At 49.6% G+C, this 18,650-nt stretch overlaps 2 protein-coding genes across 2 annotated transcripts in view; one reads left to right on the plus strand and one right to left on the minus strand.

Annotated features, from left to right (window-relative positions):
- The window catches only part of WDR54 (WD repeat domain 54), a 285,494-nt gene that overhangs the window by 236,001 nt on the left and 30,843 nt on the right, over positions 1 to 18,650 (plus strand). The gene's annotated exons all lie outside the window — the stretch shown is intronic.
- On the minus strand, positions 1,588 to 15,894 carry LOC310742355 (retinol dehydrogenase 11-like). The gene is made up of 6 exons (XM_083571750.1): positions 15,624 to 15,894; positions 13,812 to 14,051; positions 11,330 to 11,419; positions 9,959 to 10,147; positions 7,053 to 7,162; positions 1,588 to 2,294 (listed from the first exon to the last, which is right to left on the minus strand). The coding sequence occupies exons 1-6, from the start codon at positions 15,775 to 15,777 to the stop codon at positions 2,079 to 2,081; spliced, it is 999 nt and encodes a 332-aa protein (XP_083427876.1). The 5' UTR covers positions 15,778 to 15,894; the 3' UTR covers positions 1,588 to 2,078.

Below are 18,650 nucleotides of genomic sequence, written 5' to 3' on the forward strand. Positions count from 1 at the left end.
AGGAGGCAGGAGGGACCCAGAATAAGGTTACCAGACATCCCCATTTCCCGGGGACAGTCCCCTGATTTACAAATCAGTCCCCATACAAAATCAATCAATCACTTACAGCAAAGCACTGGAAGACGCAAGATCTACCCACTCTGGAAGAATGGCAGATGAAGTTGATTGACTGTATGGGATTGGCAGAAATGACCGGCAGAATCCGCGACCAGGGAGAAGAGTCGGCAGAAGAAGACTGGAAGAAATTTAAGGACTATTTACAGAAATATTGCAAAATTAATGAAATTTGAAAGATGCTGGATTGAATTCATGTGGTCTCTAGCTGTTATGATAAAAAGAAATGGGATAAATATTGGTTAAGTTATAAAATTTAAAATCAAATAAAATTTGATTGGAAAATAAGGTGTTAGTTAAAAGGAATGTTAAGAGATTAGGATTTGCTGGATAATCATTTTGAACTAGAAAACAAGAAGGGGAGGTATGAGGAAGTCAAAGAAACATGTTATTGAAAAACTGATATCGAAATTGATTTGTTTTTAATATTTTTCTTTTTCTTTTTTTATTGTTTGTATAAAATTGGAAAATTGAATAAATATTTATAAAAAAACAACAAAATCAATCAATCAAAGTTGAAAGGTGTCCCCGGATTCATTGAAAAAATCTGGTAATCTTAACCAATGGTGCGCAAGCCCTTATATAGACTTTTGAAATTGCCTCCCCTGGAGCTCAAGATGGCCCCCAAAAACATCATCACAGAAGGAGGCGATCTACAGCAGAAAACCTGTCTGCCATGATACCTGATAATGGTCACTGATTGCTCTACCTGGGCAGCCTGCCTGTTCTTTTGTGATGGTAAATACCTAGTTCTGGCTCCAGGTCACAGGCTCATCCTATTCATACAAAAATACGCCCTTAAGGCAGGCTCTGTAAGCAAAGAGACAATGGGGAGGTTTTCCCTGTTTGCCTCCCTTACTGCAGAGGAATATTTGAGGTCACGGAAAGAGTCAAAATGGCTTCAGGATTGCTCTCCTGTACGACTTCAGACACGTGGTTTATATACTTATGTATGTGTTTACCTTGTACATTTATGGACATTTATTTTATATATATAAGACCTTAGAATTCCTATAACAGCATGTTTAAAACAGCACACTTGGCAAGGGAATATTAAGATATTCGCTGCTGCCAGTCCTGCCAATGGTGGCTCATCGCAGGCGGCAAAAGTAGAAGATTTGCATCTGCTCTAAGAGGCAGCCAAGATGGTCTCTGCCTCTTCAGCCCTCAGGCCATTGTTTGGAGAATAGAAGTTGCCATATTCCTCTGTTCTGCACCCCATTTCTCCCTTCGACAAAGGGGGTGTGGAGTCATGAACTGCACTGCAATGCTAATGAACGCCATTTATTAAACTCTGACTGGTGTCTGAAAATGGACTGGCTGTCCCGCCAAACTGAATGGGGTACCAAATGCCAGTGTCACCACCGTTTGGGGTTCCTTTTGCAGTCAGCAGAGTCACCCAGAAAGTCTTCCAGAATCTCCTTTCTCAGTTCAGCTCACCCATGTGGAAAGAAACACCTCACACACTCCAGCTCTGCTTAAAGGGTTTATTGAAGAATTACCAATATCGCAGCCGATAAAAGGACTAGTCTAAGGGAAAGAAGGTGAAACTCTACAGGGAATCATCCATTCCTCCTCTCTGCTCTTCAGCCACCTGGGCAGAGTAACAGCCAGACCCATTCTCTCCTTCAGAGCCCATCTAATAAAGAAGTCTGTCGCTAAGGAAACCTGGTTGCTAGGGAAAGAAACTGGGAGGAAAGGGGTTGCTAGGGGCAAAACGATGCACGGATCCTTTCAACCGCACTAACCCCAAAGGAATTTCTGGTCTTTCCCCTCATGTCGGTTATCGAGTGGGAGAGCAGCAGGAGGCGGCTGGTTCTGCAGAGATCCCAAACAGTCTCCGAAACCTGGCCAGGTGAGGTAAAAACTAGAGCGAGCATCCAGGATCGTTGCTGGCAGACATGAGTCCTGCCCTGGCGCCCTAGGGAGCAGCGTGAATCCCTGCTTCCTTCTCGCGGGCTGGTCTAGGCCACCTTGCGGCTGGCAGGCTCCCTTCCACCATCATCCAGGCCCACCAGCTTCTCCGAAGCCTCCCAGAGCTTGCGGCCGACGGCGGGGTCTCGGGCGAGGGGCGAGGGCAGTGCCAGGCTGCAGTCGCTGTCAAAGTACTTCCCCGAGATGCCCTCCACTTCCTCGGACACAGCGCAGTACGTGGTGCTGAAGGAGCCCTGCGTTGGCGACTGGGGAGGAGGCAAAGAAAGAGGCTCAGCCAGCTCCACAACACAGAGGCGTAAAGTTGGAAGGGACCCCCAAAGGTCATCCATCCCAACCCCCTGTAATGCAGGAATCACAGCGGAGGAATCTGCTTGAAAGCCTCCAAGGAGGAATGGGGCCCCCATTTCCGAGGGAGTCCCTTCAGTCGGAATCTCCTCTCCTGCCGTTTGGAGCCATGGTTTGGGTCCTGCCCTCTGGAGTGACAAAAAAAAGGTTTTCTCCATCTTCCTTGGGGAAGCCCTTATTTGGAGAGGGCTCTGCACCTTCTCTTCTCCAGGCTAAACACCCCCAGCTTCTGCTTTGTATGCTAAGGGCAGGGACGCCCTGGGTTAGATGTCCTGCAGCAGCCGTTCTCCACCTGTGGGTCCCCAGATGTTGTTGGACTACAGCTCCCATCATCCCTGAGCTCTGGCCTTAATAGCTGGGGGTGATGGGAGTTGCAGTTCAGCAACATCTGGGGACCCACAGGTTGAGAAGGGCTGTCCTGCAGCAAGAATGGCAGGTGAGAGGCGGGAGAGGGGCATCCATCGCACTCAGGGATCCACCTGCGGGCAGGTTGCCCTCCCTCACATGTCTCACCCCGGGGCAACAACATGAAGGGAGGGGCAGAACAGATAGCGGACAGGAATAAACTGCCTCTGTTGGAAGATGGGATGCAACTCAGCTTGCAGAAAAGGGGTAGTTCAAGCTCTGGTTTTCCCAGGAGTGATGTATGGAAGTGAGAGCTGGACCACAAAGAAGGCTGATCGCCAAAGAATGGAGGCTTTTGAATTCTGGTGCTGGAGGAGACTCTTGAGCAGGGGTCGGCAACCTAAGGCCCATGCGCCACAAGCAGCCCATGGGGATCGTTTAACCGGCCCACAAGCTGCCCCCAAACTGAGCCACCAGCTCAGCAAGTCCCTGCGTGCTGCACTAAACCAGCACAGCACAGGGACTCAATTCCGTGGTGCCAGAAATCATGTCTGCGCATGCTCAGACACCAGAAATCGTGGCCGTGCACGATCACGCATGCACATGATCCAGCCCACAGAGGGATCTCTGCTGGAGTGAACTGGCCCAGGTGAGGTAAACTGTAGGGATATCACGGAGTGGGGCAGTGGAGTCCGGAGGGAGCACACTTCCCCACCAGCAGGCAGCCACAATCTGCCTGCACGCGTGACCTTGGGGTGCAGGGAAACCCCCCCCAGACAAGCCACAGCTGTCTGTACATCATTCCACCCATGTCTGACCTTTTGCGGTCTCAGAGTCAGCGGTGTCCTGTCTGTAAGTTTTTCCCTGAGACCTTTTGTCTCCTACGTCATACACTGGGCAAGGGGAAAATGACGCTGTGGAACAGGTGCCAAAATAGCTTTGTACCACCCCACGATTTCGGGACGGAAGATGTGTAAAGGTCACAGCCCAAAAATGTATCTGCCTAGCTTGCATATTTGTCTCAATAAAAAGAGGCTCCACAGGAATGGTGGTAGCTCGCTCGCTCGCTTCAGACCACCTGTGCGCAGCTCACATCATGATCAACACCTGTCTTGGGCCTTCACTTCATCTGGCGCCCAACGCTCTGGGGCTAGACTACTCACTTCGCCCGGCAAGGGTTTCGGACGCGTCCCAGCATCCTCTGTAAAGGATCCCGGTGAGTATACGAAGGAAGGGAGATGGGGGGTTCCGAGTCTGTCCAGCGACTGAAGCATCATAAAGATCTTCAGTATTTGCTCTCAAAAGCACGGCATCCCGTTCCTCCGAAGCACTTGATGCTCTCTTGAAGGAAATCGATGCCCGGTGTCCCTGGTATCCAGAGAGAGGGTCTCTCCAGCTCAGGGACTGGGAGCAAATAGGGCAGACCCTGCACTCGGTGCCACGATCGCCAGTGCAAGTGCTTCAAACGTGGCACTTCTGCAGAGATGCGGTTCAGCGGTTCGGCCCTGCAGAAGTTCAGCCTGTTCTTTCTCTTCTCAACCCATCTGTTGCTCCTGCCCTGGCGAGGGTGGTGGTCGCAGTTCCGCTGAGCCTGGCTTGTACGCAGCCAGCGCCTGAGAAACCAACAGCTGCAGCTGTGGTTTATCAGGGTTCTCAGCAATCCTCTCTTTTATCTCAACCCAAAAAACTTTCTTCTGATACTTCATTTCAGCCCTCAAGTCTGCCTGGCTTGGCAGATCTGAGTCGGTAAAGGCTCAGAAGCCAAATCTCGCCGCTGAAGAGCAAATGGTTAAGGAGGCAAAAGCATCTTCTCACCTAACTGTGGAAGAGCTTGCTGACCTAAACGTGCTGAGTCCGGCCGCAAGGGCACCGGACGCTCAGGACCAACAAGTTAGCGGTTGGGACCCTCTGCCTTATTCTGTAATCAGAAAGGTGGAAAAAGCCGATAATGAATTGGCTTTGACCAGTACCCATTCATGTGGACTGGAAGAGGATAAGTCCTCAAACCTTGCATTGACTCCTGATGATTGGAAATCTGTAATGAAAATGCTCTTGAATCCTGGCCAGTTTGTCTGTTGGCTTCGTACATTTCGCCAAGCTGCAGAGCATCAAGCCCATACACATGCTGCCCAAAGCCTTCTCCTTGAACATCTGGCAGGAGAAGGGCAGTTTAGTCAGCCGCCTCAACAGTGTTTCCCCTTAATTGATGCATACGCTTTGCAGGCATTTAAGAAAGCTGTTGTGAGCCTGCAAACACGATTGCTACAGAAACAGGTTCCTGTGATTTCTGCATGCGCCCTACATGCCCTTCAAGCCCATAAAGCTAGTTCGCTTGCAGGTGCTGTGTGTTACTTAGGGAACAGCCAGTAATCGGGTCACCCTCTGACCCAGGACCAAAAAAGGGGGGAGGTTTTCCTGCTCAGTTAGCCCCACAGCCAGTAACATCTTTGAAAAACCTGCCACCAACGGCAGTGCGGGGCTAAATTTTACTTATGAATTTACTGAATTAATTATGCAGGAAGACACCATTTTTCATTTGCCTGGGGAGGTTCATCTCATTCCCATTTCAGACCAGTGGGCATCTTTCCCCTGGAACTGTGGGTTTGATCCTCCACTAGTCCCACGTAATCTCTGCAAAAGGGACAACTGATGCTGTCTACATAGGCGTTCTCAGAACGCAAGTGTATCCACAGACTGCTAAGGGGAGTCTGTTGCATAGCTACGTTTTTTCTGTGCTGGCGGCTGCAGACAGCTCACTGAGAAGGGGGCTTTCCACCCTTCCGGCTTCTTCTATAGTTGTGCTTTACAGAAACCAAATTCAAACCTTGAAATCATGTCTGATTTTGTCTCAGCGCTGCCCTTAAAGTGGCTGACGCAAGAGCCTATTTGGATGGACCAATGACCAATCTCAGGGCGACAATTAAATGCTTTATATGCCCTGGTAGCAGAGCAACTTGAAGTTCCGACTAGGTCCTGAAATCTGCTTCTGCTTGCCCAATTAGAATTTCCCAAACCTTTATAAGTTACCCACTGCACAATTTCAGCCTCTGCTGAGTTGCAAAGAGAAGCAAAAGGCCCTTCAGAGGGTATTTCCATAACCGCTAGCTAGAACCAACAGGGAGAAGTTTGCTTTTTCACCATCCCTGGGTTAAACAATAAACGTCCAGCAAAAAGATACCAGGGGAAAGGGTATGCTAACAGTCCGACCTCGTGCCAGTACTTTGTAGATCAAGCACTGCAACCTTTCCGAGACAAATACCCTGAACTGCTAGCCATTGCACATGTTCTGCTGAACTAAAATGCCTCACTGGCACAGGGCTTATAGATAGGTCAGACGCTGTTAGATCTTTGCGTTTAGCGATCTTAGTCATCACACATTTCCACAGCAGACGCGCTTTACGTCCCACAAACACAAAAAGCAGTCTACATTATAGGATGGCTGTACCTTGCCTCCACTCATTCCCAAAAATAAGCTTCCACATTGAAGCTGTGGCTTGTCTGGGGGGTTTCCCTGCACCCCAAGGTCACGCGTGCAGGCAGATTGTGGCTGCCTGCTGGTGGGGAAGTGTGCTCCCTCTGGACCCTACTGCCCCACTCCGTGATATCCCTACAGTAAACCTTGCTGACCCCTGCTCTGGAGAGTCCCATGGACTGCAAGAAGATCACACCTCTCCATTCTGAAGGAAATCAGCCCCGAGTGCTCACTGGAAGGACAGATCCTGAAGCTGACGCTCCAATGCTTTGGCCAGCTCATGGGAAGAGAAGACTCCCTGGAAAAGACCCTGATGTTGGGAAAGATGGAGGGCACAAGGAGAAGGGGACGACGGAGGACGAGATGGTGGGACAGTGTTCTCGAAGCTACAAGCATGAGTTTGACCAAACTGCGGGAGGCAGTGGAAGACAGGAGGGCCTGGCGTGCTCTGGTCCAAGGGGTCACGAAGAGGCGGACACGACTAAACGACTCAACAACAGAAGGCAGATGGAGGGGGGCCCAAGAGCTTAGTGTCGGACTAGAACCTGTGAGAGACCTGAGTTCAAATCCCACCTTCACTTGACACTGGCTGAGCTTGGGAATTGGCGAAGTCTCTGCCCCCGCTGACTTTTGCACTTCTGGTTTCTTCGGCTTTATTCATTGTATTTGTTCTTGCTCTTTTATCCCACCTTTTTCTCTGAGGAGCCGAAGGTGGTTCGCACGGTTCTTCTCCCGCCCTCCTCATTCAATCCCCACAACGACCCTGTGGGGTAGGCTAGACCCTAAGGCTCTGAGAGGCAGCGACTGGCTGCCCCGAGGACCAGCCTCCGTCCCATCTCACCTTGAGGAAGAGGATGCCCACGAGATGGAAGAGGAGGCGAACCCACCAGCTGTAGTTCTGCATGATCTCCGTGTGGACGATTCCTGGGCTCAGAGCATTGACGGTCACTCCTGCAAGGGAAGCGGGTCCTCAGTCACCGAGTGCCAGGGCAGGGGGCACGCAGCGCCCAGCTCTGCCACCCCTGGCTGGCAGCAGGGCAGATCTCTGACTGGATCATTACAGAGTGAGAGATCTTGAGCAGGGGGCAACCAGCCTGGGTCCATGTGCAAGAAAAGTCCACCATTAGAGCAATCCAGAAATGTGAACATTTTGGGCCCCCACCCTCCCACGATACATGGCCCAAGCGTGCTGTTGTGATCCACCTTAGAACACGAGAAGAGCCTGCTGGATCCGGCCAAAGGGGGGGCCATCTACACCAGCCTCCCGTTCTCTCAGTGACCATCCAGTTGCCCCAAAGAGAAGTAATCATACATTTCCGAGCACAATTCAAAGCGTTGGTGCTGACCTTGAAAGCCCTAAACAGCCGAGGCTGTTTTGGACTTTAAAGGTCAGCACCAAAACTTTGAATTGTGCTTGTGAGTCCACAACCCCCCACCCTCACGGAGTTTTCCAGCAACTGGGGTTCAGAGGCATTGCGGCTTCCAAGTGTGGAGGCTGAGCCGAGCCACTCTGGCTAGTAACCCTCAAGAGCCCCCTCCTCCTCCAAGAATTTGTCCAATCCTCTTTTGAAACCACCCAGGTTGGTGGCGATCCCTGCCTCTTGTGGCAGGGAGTTCCAGAGTTCAACTCTGTGCTGCATGAAGGACTTTCATCTGTTCTGGATCTTCCAGCATTCAGCTTCGTTGGACGGCCACAAGTTTCTAGTGTGAAGGGAGAGGGAGGAAAAACCTTTCTCTGTCTTCCCAGCCCGTTGGCAGCAGGTGGTGGAGAATCCTATCCCACTCACACCTAGAAAGGGCATCGTGGTCCGAGGGCAAAGGGGCGCGTCTGCAACAAAATCTGGGCTTCCATGTCTAGGTGGGCCCCCCCCCAAGAGCAGCCATACACACAACCAGCAGCGTCTCCGGGCTCTGAGCCACAGGGGAGCTTTGCTGAGCGCTGCCCCAAACTTTTAATGCTAGCTTCCTTGCCATACTTTTTGCTTTTGTAATAAAAAAATGTGATGGGATGATATTTCACAAGAGCAGACCAGAAATGAAAATTGTATTAAAAGTGTTTTCCCAAACATATCCCACAATGCAAAGTGACGTTGATGGGATGCTGGAGCTGGGAGGGGGGGAGTCTGCCACCGTTTCATCGCTGGCAGGCGGGGGCCTCTGAGCTCCCTGGAATTGGCCCGTGTCCTGTGGAGGGGACTTCATGGCCAACCAATCCCAGCAAAAAGCACATCTCAAAGTCAGCACCAACCAGGGGGGAAATAGTTGCACCGTGTGATTGACACCTGGATGGGACCACCCACCTGTCTGAGTGGTCTGCCAAGGTCAGGCTGGATGCCAGTTGCCCACCTCTGAATTAATTGTGGGGTGGGATGGGGGGCCTTGAAGTCTTTAAAGCTATCAATGGCTCTACCTCCTCGGTTGGAAGCCGCAATGCCTGCATCCCAGTTGCTGGAAACAGAAGGAGGGGAGAGTGTTGTGTTCGAATCCTGCTTGCGGGTTTCCCATCCTGGGCACCTGCTTGGCCACTGTGAGAGCAGGAGGCTGGACTGGATGGGCACTGGGCCTGATCCAGCAGCCAGACACTTCTGATGTTCTTTCTCAGAAGGTAGTGGGCTCTCCTTCCTTGGATGCTTTCAAACAAGGGTTGGGGGGGCATCTCAGAGATGCATTGCAGGGGGTTGGACAAGATCAGGCACCCCCAACCTTCAACCCTCCAGATGTTTTGGACTACGATTCCCATCATCCCTGACCACTGGTCCTGTTAGCTAGGGATCATGGGAGTTGTAGGCCAAAACTGTTAGTTTCTGTTCTTCTCACTGTGCAGCTGCGCGGAGTCACAGGACACTGTTTACATTCCAGAGACAGTCCAAACCCTTGGAGTCTCACGGGTAGGAGACGGGATGTGACGTTAGTGTGGTTCCCTGATTCCTTTGTTCCTTTGTTCAGTTGCTCTCTGCTTTCATAGAGAGAGGACGTCTTTTCTGTTCTGCGTAGTTTAGAAATAAAACTCTTTAAAATGTAGCCATAAATCTCATCACTTCCGCGTGCTGTTTTAATGCTCTGCTGGGAGGACGTGCCTTGGAGCCTCATCAAAGGCTTGAGGTCGTCAGTTAATCGTCGGGAGGCAACTCTGAAGGCTCGGGAAGAAAATGCGCTTTATCAGCTTGGCCGAGCGGAGATCCCGACATTTTTGGTTATGGGCCCAGATAACGAACGGCAGAAGAACAGAACGCAGCTTATCTTCTCTGCGTGTCAAGAAGGTATCTGGAGGGCCAAAGGTGGGGGGTGCCTGGACTCTACCATTCTAGGATTCCCACCCACAGGGCAGCCCCTCAAAGGTAAAGGTAAAGGACCCCTGGATGGTTAAGTCCAGTCAAAGGCAACTATGTGGTGCGGCCCTCATCTCGCTTTCAGGCCGAGGGAGCCAGCGTTTGTCCACAAACAGCTTTCCGGGTCATGTGGGCAGCAGGACTAAACTGCTTCTGGCACAACAGAACACAGTGATGGAAACCAGAGCGCACGGAAATGCCCTTTACCTTCCCACCAGAGCAGTATCTATTTATCTACTTGCACTGGTGTGCTTTCGAACTGCTAGGTTGGCAGGAGCTGGGACCGAGCAACGGGAGCTCGCCCCGTTGCAGGGATTCGAACCGCTGACCTTCTGATTGGCAAGTCCTAGGCTCTGTGGTTTAGACCACAGCGCCACCTGCGACCCCTAGCCGCGAGAGGGAAGGGCAGTGCGCTGACCTGTCCCTTGCAGCCTCCGGGCCAGCTCCACCGTGAAGAGGACGTTCATGAGCTTGGTGCTGTTGTAGGCCTTGTCAGAGTTCTTCGGCTGCTCCTTTCCGCTCAGGAACTGGACGTTCGCTTCCCCCACCTGATGTCTGAAGGAGGAGACGTTGACGATGCGCGAAGGGGCCGAGGCCTTCATGGCGCCTGCGGGGTTTGGGGGACACAAAAAGGGGGCACAAAGGGTGACAGGCTGGTAGGTAGAGAAGAATGGCAGATCAAGGTGATGGATTATGCCGAAATAGCTAAAATGACCAGAAGAATCAGAAATCAGGAAGACCACAATTTTAATAGGGAACGGGGAACATTGATAATTTAACTTAAAAACCACTGTAAACAGTTAAAATCTTTAGTAGGATTGGAATAACACTTGTAGTTTAATGGTGAATTTTGGACACAATGGAGAGGTAAAAGATTTGGATTATCATAAAAGATGCAGCAGGAAATGATTAATAACAGGATCTACAAAGGAGGAAAATCCAAGAGATTATTGGGAATCTTGTTTCTATGTTGTATGTTGGATATGGGACTGCAAAAGTTAATCTGAAAAACCAAATAAATAATTAAAAATAAACTAAAAAAAAGGGTGATGGGCTGGAGCAAAGACCCTCCTCTACCTACCGGTGAACCGGGAGGGATCGGGGCCGGGCTCAGCCCCTGCCCCACAACACCCACTTCTCTCACTGCCCCACAGCGGCTGCTTCCCCAAGCAGACCCATTTTCTTAGCGGGGAAGAGTTCCCATAGCTCGGCGGTCCACACCCAAACTTTTTGGGCCCCCCCCCACTTGATTCCATAAACTGATCCCCAGCAACCCCTTCGCTGCCTACAAAAAAAAGTTATTCTTAACATTATTTTTTAATCTGTTTTAGTGTTTTAATTGTTTGCTGTTGTAATTTCTCCTCGATTTTCTTGTGTCCTCTTTTTCTAAGCCGCTGTTTTTCTTCTTTTTAGAATCAAGCGGGGAATAGTTTTTATTAAATAAATAAATAGCTTGGAAGAGCGCTTGGCGCGGCCCAATTTTATTGATAACGCAATAAAATTCAAAACACGAACCAATTAATTCCACGCTTATTCGAAATCCAATGAAATCTGCTCCGTTTAATTAATTTAAGAAAACGGAGGCACTTTATCCAGCAATGGCAGTTTTTTCAAAGCCTGATACTCCTTTACACCTTTGGCAACCCCCTAGGGAGAACCCCATCCCTCCAGGAGACAATATCCCTGCCCCACTTTGGGAACCACTGCTCTCGATGCCTCCTGAATCCCCACAGATAACCCTGGGGGTCAAGCTATGGGGCTGGGAGGGGGAAGAGATGCGTGGCCTTACCTAGAAGCAAGTTGGTGAGCAGGAAGTGGCCCAGGTAGTTGGTGGCAAATATCAGGCTCAGTCCCTCGGGGGTGACCGTGAGCGGCAAACCTGGAGGGAGAGAGAAGATGGGGAGCAGACCGACAGACAGACAGCCCACCTGCCCAGGTGGCAAGCGGGGCTGGGGCTGACACCCTCCAGTCCAAGGTGTTCCTTCCACTCCCTGAAATGGGCATAAGTGAGGTCCTTGCCAAAAGTCTCCCCTGGGGCAGACACCAGGAAAGGCACCAGCAGAGAGAGAGGCAGTGTGGTGCAATGGTTAGAGTTGGACTAGGGCAGGGAGGCCTGAGTTTGAAACTTCACCATTTGACTATGAAGCTCCCTGGGTGATCTTGGGGGCCAGACACTACCTCCCAGGGTTGTTGTTGTGGGGGTGACATGAGGAGGGGGAGAACCAGGGCCGGATTTAGGTTTGATAAGTCCCTAGGCTAAGGTAATGGGGCCCTTTATATGTCCAGCTGTCCTTTGTCAACGACAAATTGTCGCTTTTTTGTGTTGAATGTATGCTATATGGCAGGGGTCAGCAACCTTTTTCAGCAGGGGGCCGGTCCACTGTCCCTCAGACCTTGTGGGGGGCCGGACTATATTTTGAAAAGAAAAAAACGAACGAATTCCTATGCCCCACAAATAACCCAGAGATGCATTTTAAACAAAATCGCGCATTCTACTCATGTAAAAACATGCTGATTCCCAGACTGTCCGCGGGCTGGATTGAGAAGGTGATTGGGCCGGATCTGGCCCACGGGCCTTAGGTTGCCTACCGCTGATATATGGTAATTTATGGACCTAATTGGTCCATACACAACACAACACAACACAACACAAAACACTGTTGCTGTCTGTAGGTTTTATGTTATTTGTTTTTTATCTTATATTCTGGAAATGTACATCCAGGTATTATTTCCTTTAATTTTGGGGGGCCCTCAAGAGACTGGGGCCCTAAGCTAGAGCTTGTTTAGCTTATGCGTAAATCTGGCACTGGAGAACGAGGGACGCTGCCTGGAGCTCCTCGGAAAAGGAGGTGAGACAGGAAAGGAAACAGCAACACCAGGAGAGACCTGCTACTGCTGGATCAAGCCAGGCGGGGTCCGGGAGCCCAGCGAACCTCTTTTGAATTAATTTTATAATGAATGATTTTAGAGTGTTGTGTTGTACTGTTGTACTGTTTTTATTGTTGTTAGCCGCCCTGAGCCAGGCTTCGGCTGGGGAGGGCGGGGTATAAATAAAAATTATTATTATTATTATTATTATTATTATTATTATTATTATTATTATTCGCAGTGGCTTTGACAGGGGTCACCGCATGAGTCTTTTTGGGCAGCACCTGAAAGAGCAGAGAATGGATCTCCGCAGAAGCCAGCTTTGGTGCTCCAGAGAATCCACCCTCTTGTCTTTCAGGCGCAGCAAGACGCTCTTCGCTGTTGTTTTGTGCCGTTTGCAAGGGATGCGCCACGGAGGCTGGCAGGTGAGGCGCGCAGGGGACGGCTGTCCTCCCGTGCTTGTACCTGAGGGCTGCTTGTCCACACTTGCCTTGGCGGACCAGCCCTAAGAAGAGGAGGAGCCTCAGGCGGCAAGGAGATCCCAGCAGGAGACTCACTCAATGTCAGAGTGGCAAATTAAATTTTGCGAATATATTGAACTAGCCAAGATGACAGCGTCGAATAGAATGCAATCAAAACAAAAATTAAGAAAGGAATTGAAATGGGTTGAAGAATATATTGCACAAAATGACTTCAATAGAAATTTCTGGATAAGTACTGATTGAGTTCATTAAGCTAAGATGCAATGATTTTAAGATAGAGGATTGCTGAACGTGATGAAGAATTATGAACACAATGTTAGAGTTTTAAGGTAGCCAGAAGGATATCATGCATGTGGGTGAAGGAAGTCACATTGGGATTTGGGTAAATGGTGAGTTGGGTATAGGGTTAGATGTGGGGAATATATAATATAATGGAAGTTATGTATAGTGCTGGAATTGTACGGTAACTAACATGTTAAATAGATAGATAGATAGATAGATAGATAGATAGATAGATAGAGATAGATAGATATAGATAGATAGATAGATAGATATAGATATAGATATAGATATAGATATAGATATAGATATAGATATAGATATAGATATAGATAGATGGATAGATAGATAGATAGATAGATAGATAGATAGATAGGAGATCCCAACAGGAAACCAAGAGGTGCCTTTGCTTAGGGGCTGGGGCGCCCTGCTGCGCTGTGGGTGCCTCCCGGGTTTCCAGAATCGGGGCCAATAACACTTTGGTGCAGGCAGCCCAGTCCTGCAGTCCAAGCCCCCCGGAGCAGAGGCTCTGTGGCTTCCTAGAGGTCCCCTGGAGAGGGTCCGCAGGGTCCGATCCCGACCCCTCCTCTTTCTCCAGCGCCAGGTGGCTCCTTCCACCGCCCGCCCAGCCCGGCCACTTACCTGTGGTCCCGGCGTTGTTGACCAGGATGTGCAGATGCCCCTCTTCCTCCAGGAACTGCCGGGCGAAGTTCCTCACCGAGGCCATGGAGCTGGTGTCCAGGATGCGCAGGTGGACGTCGGGGTTCCCCGTGGCCCTGCGGATCTCCTCCACGGCTGCCGCCCCTCTCTCTCGGCTGCGGCAGGCCAGGATGGTCCGGGCATTCCTGCGCGCCAGCTCCAGAGCCGCGCACTTGCCAATCCCTGCAGCAGAGCCCGGGGGGCGAGTCAAGGACCAGGACCCCTCTTCGTGGGTTTGGGCGGGGGTCGCGGCCGTGGTGGCTCTCCCCCTGCCCCTGACCGGCTTCCCTGAGCCAACCTGACCCAGCTGGCAGCAGCAGGAGCAACCAGAGCCGCCCTTCTGCCCAGATCCTGCTCACCTGCCCCAGGGGAGTGGGGCTTCCCTGGGAAAGCCCCCAGGGATCGGTGGGTCTGGCTGTCAGCCAGAAGGTCGGTGGTTTGAGCCCATCCAGGGACGGCTGTGGGCAGGATTCTGGCACTGCGGGGGCTGGACTAGACAGAGGACCCTCGGAGTCCCTTTTAACTCCGCAGTGCTATGAAGTCCGAAGGCATCAGCCGCAGGCCAGCTCTTGCCACACACACCCCCCCCAGCCCCATTGTTTCAGGGGGGCAGGAGGAAGGAGGGCGCACGCAGCAATCCACGCAGGGCTAAATCAGAAGAGGCTGCTGGATCCGGCCAAAGGGAAGCCATCCAGTGCTGCGTCCAGTTCTCACCCTGGCCAACCAGGTGCCATATTATGGGAAACCTGTAAATAGGATTGGAGCAGCAGAGCCCCCTCCCCTCCTGGGGTCTCCAGCAACCAATACGGTACTCAGAAGCTCTGCTCCCTTCAGCCCTCGATAGCCTTCTCTTCCTCCTCCAGGCATTTTATTTTATTTTTTTTTATTTTTTTTACATAACTATTTATTTATTTAAACTTTTTCATTTATTTAATTTTGTTTGAAATAATTTTAATTTGGTTTTACTTGTATTACAAGTATAACATTATAACAATACGAACACCCATCTTTACAGATTCCTCCGAATCTCTAGACTTCCCACCTTCCCCTCCTCCTCCCTGGGGGTCCGCCAGGCATTTTAAAGCCTTCTAGGCTGGAGGTCAGACAGGCTGCCTCCTGCTGCGAGAGCGAGTTGCGTACATAGTTTAACCAGGCGCCGCATCGTTGGATCTGTCCTGCTGCAACATTCTCTCTCTCTTTCGCACACACACAATTGCACAATGCAGCAATGGAAGAACCTCAGCTAGATCATACCCGACAGGTGTCCCTCCAGCTTCTGCTTCAGTTAATCCTGAAGTCCCACATGCACGGTGTTATAATAATACTGTATTAGGATGCGCGTATTTTAAGTGCCAAGGAAAATGCATGTCCATGCAGACATAACCCACAAGTTCAGAACCACTAAGAAACATCCAAAACACGCAACAACTGTGTGTCGAGATTTCCACATGGCGGGCGCTTGGACTATATGAAACTCGGGGGTCCCTTCCAATTCTATGATTAATGACCCTCTAGAATCCTGATCTGAGATTCCTGTCTTGCAGGAGGTTGGAATAAATGATTCTGGCAGTTCCTTCCAACTCTGCCATTCTACAATTCTAGGATTCTGTTTTCCGAAGGGTTCAATGCCACCTTAATCCCTTTGCGCAGCCGCGATAAGCAGGTAAAATCTACCGGGTTGGGGGTCTGGGTCTGGGGAGGGGTCAAGGCTTAAGCCCCCTGGCCCCTCAGGCCCAGCACATCTTGCGGACTCACCACTGTTGGCTCCAGTGACCACGGCGGTTTTGCCACGCAGGTCCACGGGACAAGCCGCAGGTCTCCACGCTGCCCTCCTTGCCCAGAGCACCACGGACAGGAGCAGGGTGCAAGGCGCCCAGAGAGGGTGCCAACAGAGGGCGAGCAGCTCCATGGGGGCCCCGTGCGTCTCCCAGAGACAGAGCAAGTTCTGCCGCCCGGCAGCCGTTCCCTGCAGCTACTACTCCCGGGGCGCTCCGGCCAGACGCTCCGCTCCGTCGCCTGCAAAGAAAGGGAGTTGCCAAGGTGTGCCACTCTGCTATTCCGGGGCAGAGTTCTGGTTTAATGAACAGCCAGCTTTCCCACTGGGCAGGGAGCCAGCAGCGGGTGGGTGCGGGTGTTGGGTTACCTTGGGAAATCCAGCCAGATAGGTGGGGTATAAATAATAATAAATTATTATTATTATTATTAGGTGTTACCTTAGGAAAGAAAAGGGAACGGAGAGCTTCCCCCGTCAGCGAACATTCCCCTTTCCCCACAAAGCTCGGTATTAATATCCTTGGCCACATTGCGGCAACAATAAGTGTTATCGGGATGAAATTTACGGCATGTAATGCCTTAAGAGAAAACATTATGAAAATGATATATAGGTGGTACATAACCCCAGTCAAGCTTGCAAAGATTTACCATGTGCCTGATAATAAATGTTGGAAATGTAAAGAAACTGAAGGTACATTTTTTCATCTTTGGTGGACTTGCCCGAAGATTAAGGCATTCTGGGAAATGATCTATAATGAACTTAAAAAGGTATTTAAATATACTTTCCCCAAGAAACCAGAGGCCTTTCTCTTGGGTATTGTCGGCCAAGGGGTGTTAAAGACGGATATAACTTTCTTTATGTATGCTACAACAGCAGCTAGAATACTCATTGCGAAGTACTGGAAGACGCAAGAGCTACCCACACTGGAAGAATGGCAGATGAAGGTGATAGACTACATGGGCTTGGCAGAAATGACGAGCAGAATCCGAAACCAGGGAAGAGAAGCAGCGCAAGAAGAATGGAAAAAATTCAAAGACTATTTAAAGAAATATTACAAAATTAATGAAAGTTAGAATGATGTTGGACTGGAAAGTAAATGGTTACTATTAGTTATGGTTAAGACAAGGAGAATAAGGAAGACTAGTCTAAATTTAAATTAAAATAAGGGAAGATTTGCTGAGCAATCGATAAGAATTTGGAATACAGAAAAGGGAGGCATGAGGAAGTCGGGGAAGAAAGGTACAAGAAATTAGGATATGAAATGGTACATGTTTTTTGTTTTGTTTTTGTCTTTGTATGTTTATGTATGTTGTGTTTATATGGAAAAATAAAAATATTATAAAAAAAAAAAATAAGTGTTATCGGCATTGATCTAGTTTCGATTTTGTTTTGAAATAATATGGTCTTTTATTGCGGGAACTCCTTGCGCCTCTGGGAGGTTCAGCTATAGGTTTCTCTAATACTAATGTCAGTATTCAACACTTAACAGCCGAAACTATAGAACACTTGGCTAGTTTGCCATGTATGGAGAGCAATGGGCCGGCTCATAAAAGAGTAATCCCTAAAAGCACCTTGGGAAATAATTGACAAAGACCAGACCAGAGGCAAACATCAGCCGGCTCTCTATCTCCGCGGAAATTCGACATCATTAGGTATAAACAGACCCAATCCTCACTCACAAATCAAGAAAAAGCAGTTATTTCCTTTAAAGACGCATCCAATCCTTCCCAGAGCCTCAAAATTGTCTCCTGGAATGTTAACGGCTGGGCGACAAAGCAAATGGATCCTGAGGCAATAAACTTCATCTCTTCTTTTGACATTGTGTGCCTTCAAGAGACTTGGTTCCAACAAAGTATCGCTCTCCCTAATTATTGCTCCTTTAGCTCCTGTGCTCGTAAACTAACCAACAGAGGTCGCCCCCAAGCTGGCCTCGCCTGTCTTATTTCAACCAACCTATCCCTCACTATTTGCGAGGAAATTAAATCTTCCCCTTACTTTCTCACTATAAAGATCCATCTTCCAAAGACCAAAAGCCCATGGTTGATAACTACAGTATATCTGCCCCCAGTAATCAATGATTTCGACCGCAATGAAAGGTGGTCTGAACTTTCGTCTTGGCTCCATGACCTTCAAATAACTTCCCCAAATCCTCTTAGGTGACTTTAATGCAAGAATAGGTCCCAACGACGATGATATATTATCTCCCGCAGCACTCTTGGACAATCCCCTGCAGCCCCCCTGGGGAAACAGATGCTCTCTTGATCCTGTAACAAATGCGTCGGGGAGGCTGATGGCCCAATTGGCCATGGAAAACGATCTTTGCATCGCGAATGGTAACATCACTCCCTTGTCCTCGCAGCAGTTAACGTGCATCACTTCCCGGGGAACCAGTGTTGTCGACTACATTTTATTGACGCCGGAGCTATTCTCAATTTCTACAAAAATGGAAGTGGCTGAATATTTTGGTAGTGACCACCTTCCATTGACTCTATTGTTAAACCTAGTAGAGCCATTTTCAGCCCCCTCAAACTATAGTTCCACGGCAAAAAGTCACCCAGTATACAAAACAAAGAAATGGACAAGCCTCAGTTCCTCTCTTGCCCTGGACATACAAAAATCACTTGATATGTCTGCTGTCCCTTCTGACCCAATTTTGCCCGCTGATCAATATCAGAAATTAATTGATGCTTTCTCAACAACTTACACAACCACCACCTCGCCTATCCATCAACGCCTCTTCTCTGAATCACCTTGGTTTGACAAGGAATGTAAAGCCCTCAGAAGGCGAATTAGGAAAATGGTCAGAATCATCAAATTTTCCAATGACCCCCAAACTCGTGCAAAGCTCATAGATATTAAAAGGACATACAGAAACATGATTCATTGCAAGAAACAGCAGCACATCCTAGAGGCTTGGTCTACTCTTCGTTCGGCTGTAGAGAGGCATGACTCCCGCTCCTTCTGGCGCTTAGTTAGACCTTCGGCACCACTCAATTCAGCTACCCAGA

This window comes from Podarcis filfolensis (assembly GCF_964270895.1).
Source record: "Podarcis filfolensis genome assembly, chromosome: 9".
Lineage (NCBI taxonomy): Eukaryota > Metazoa > Chordata > Lepidosauria > Squamata > Lacertidae > Podarcis > Podarcis filfolensis.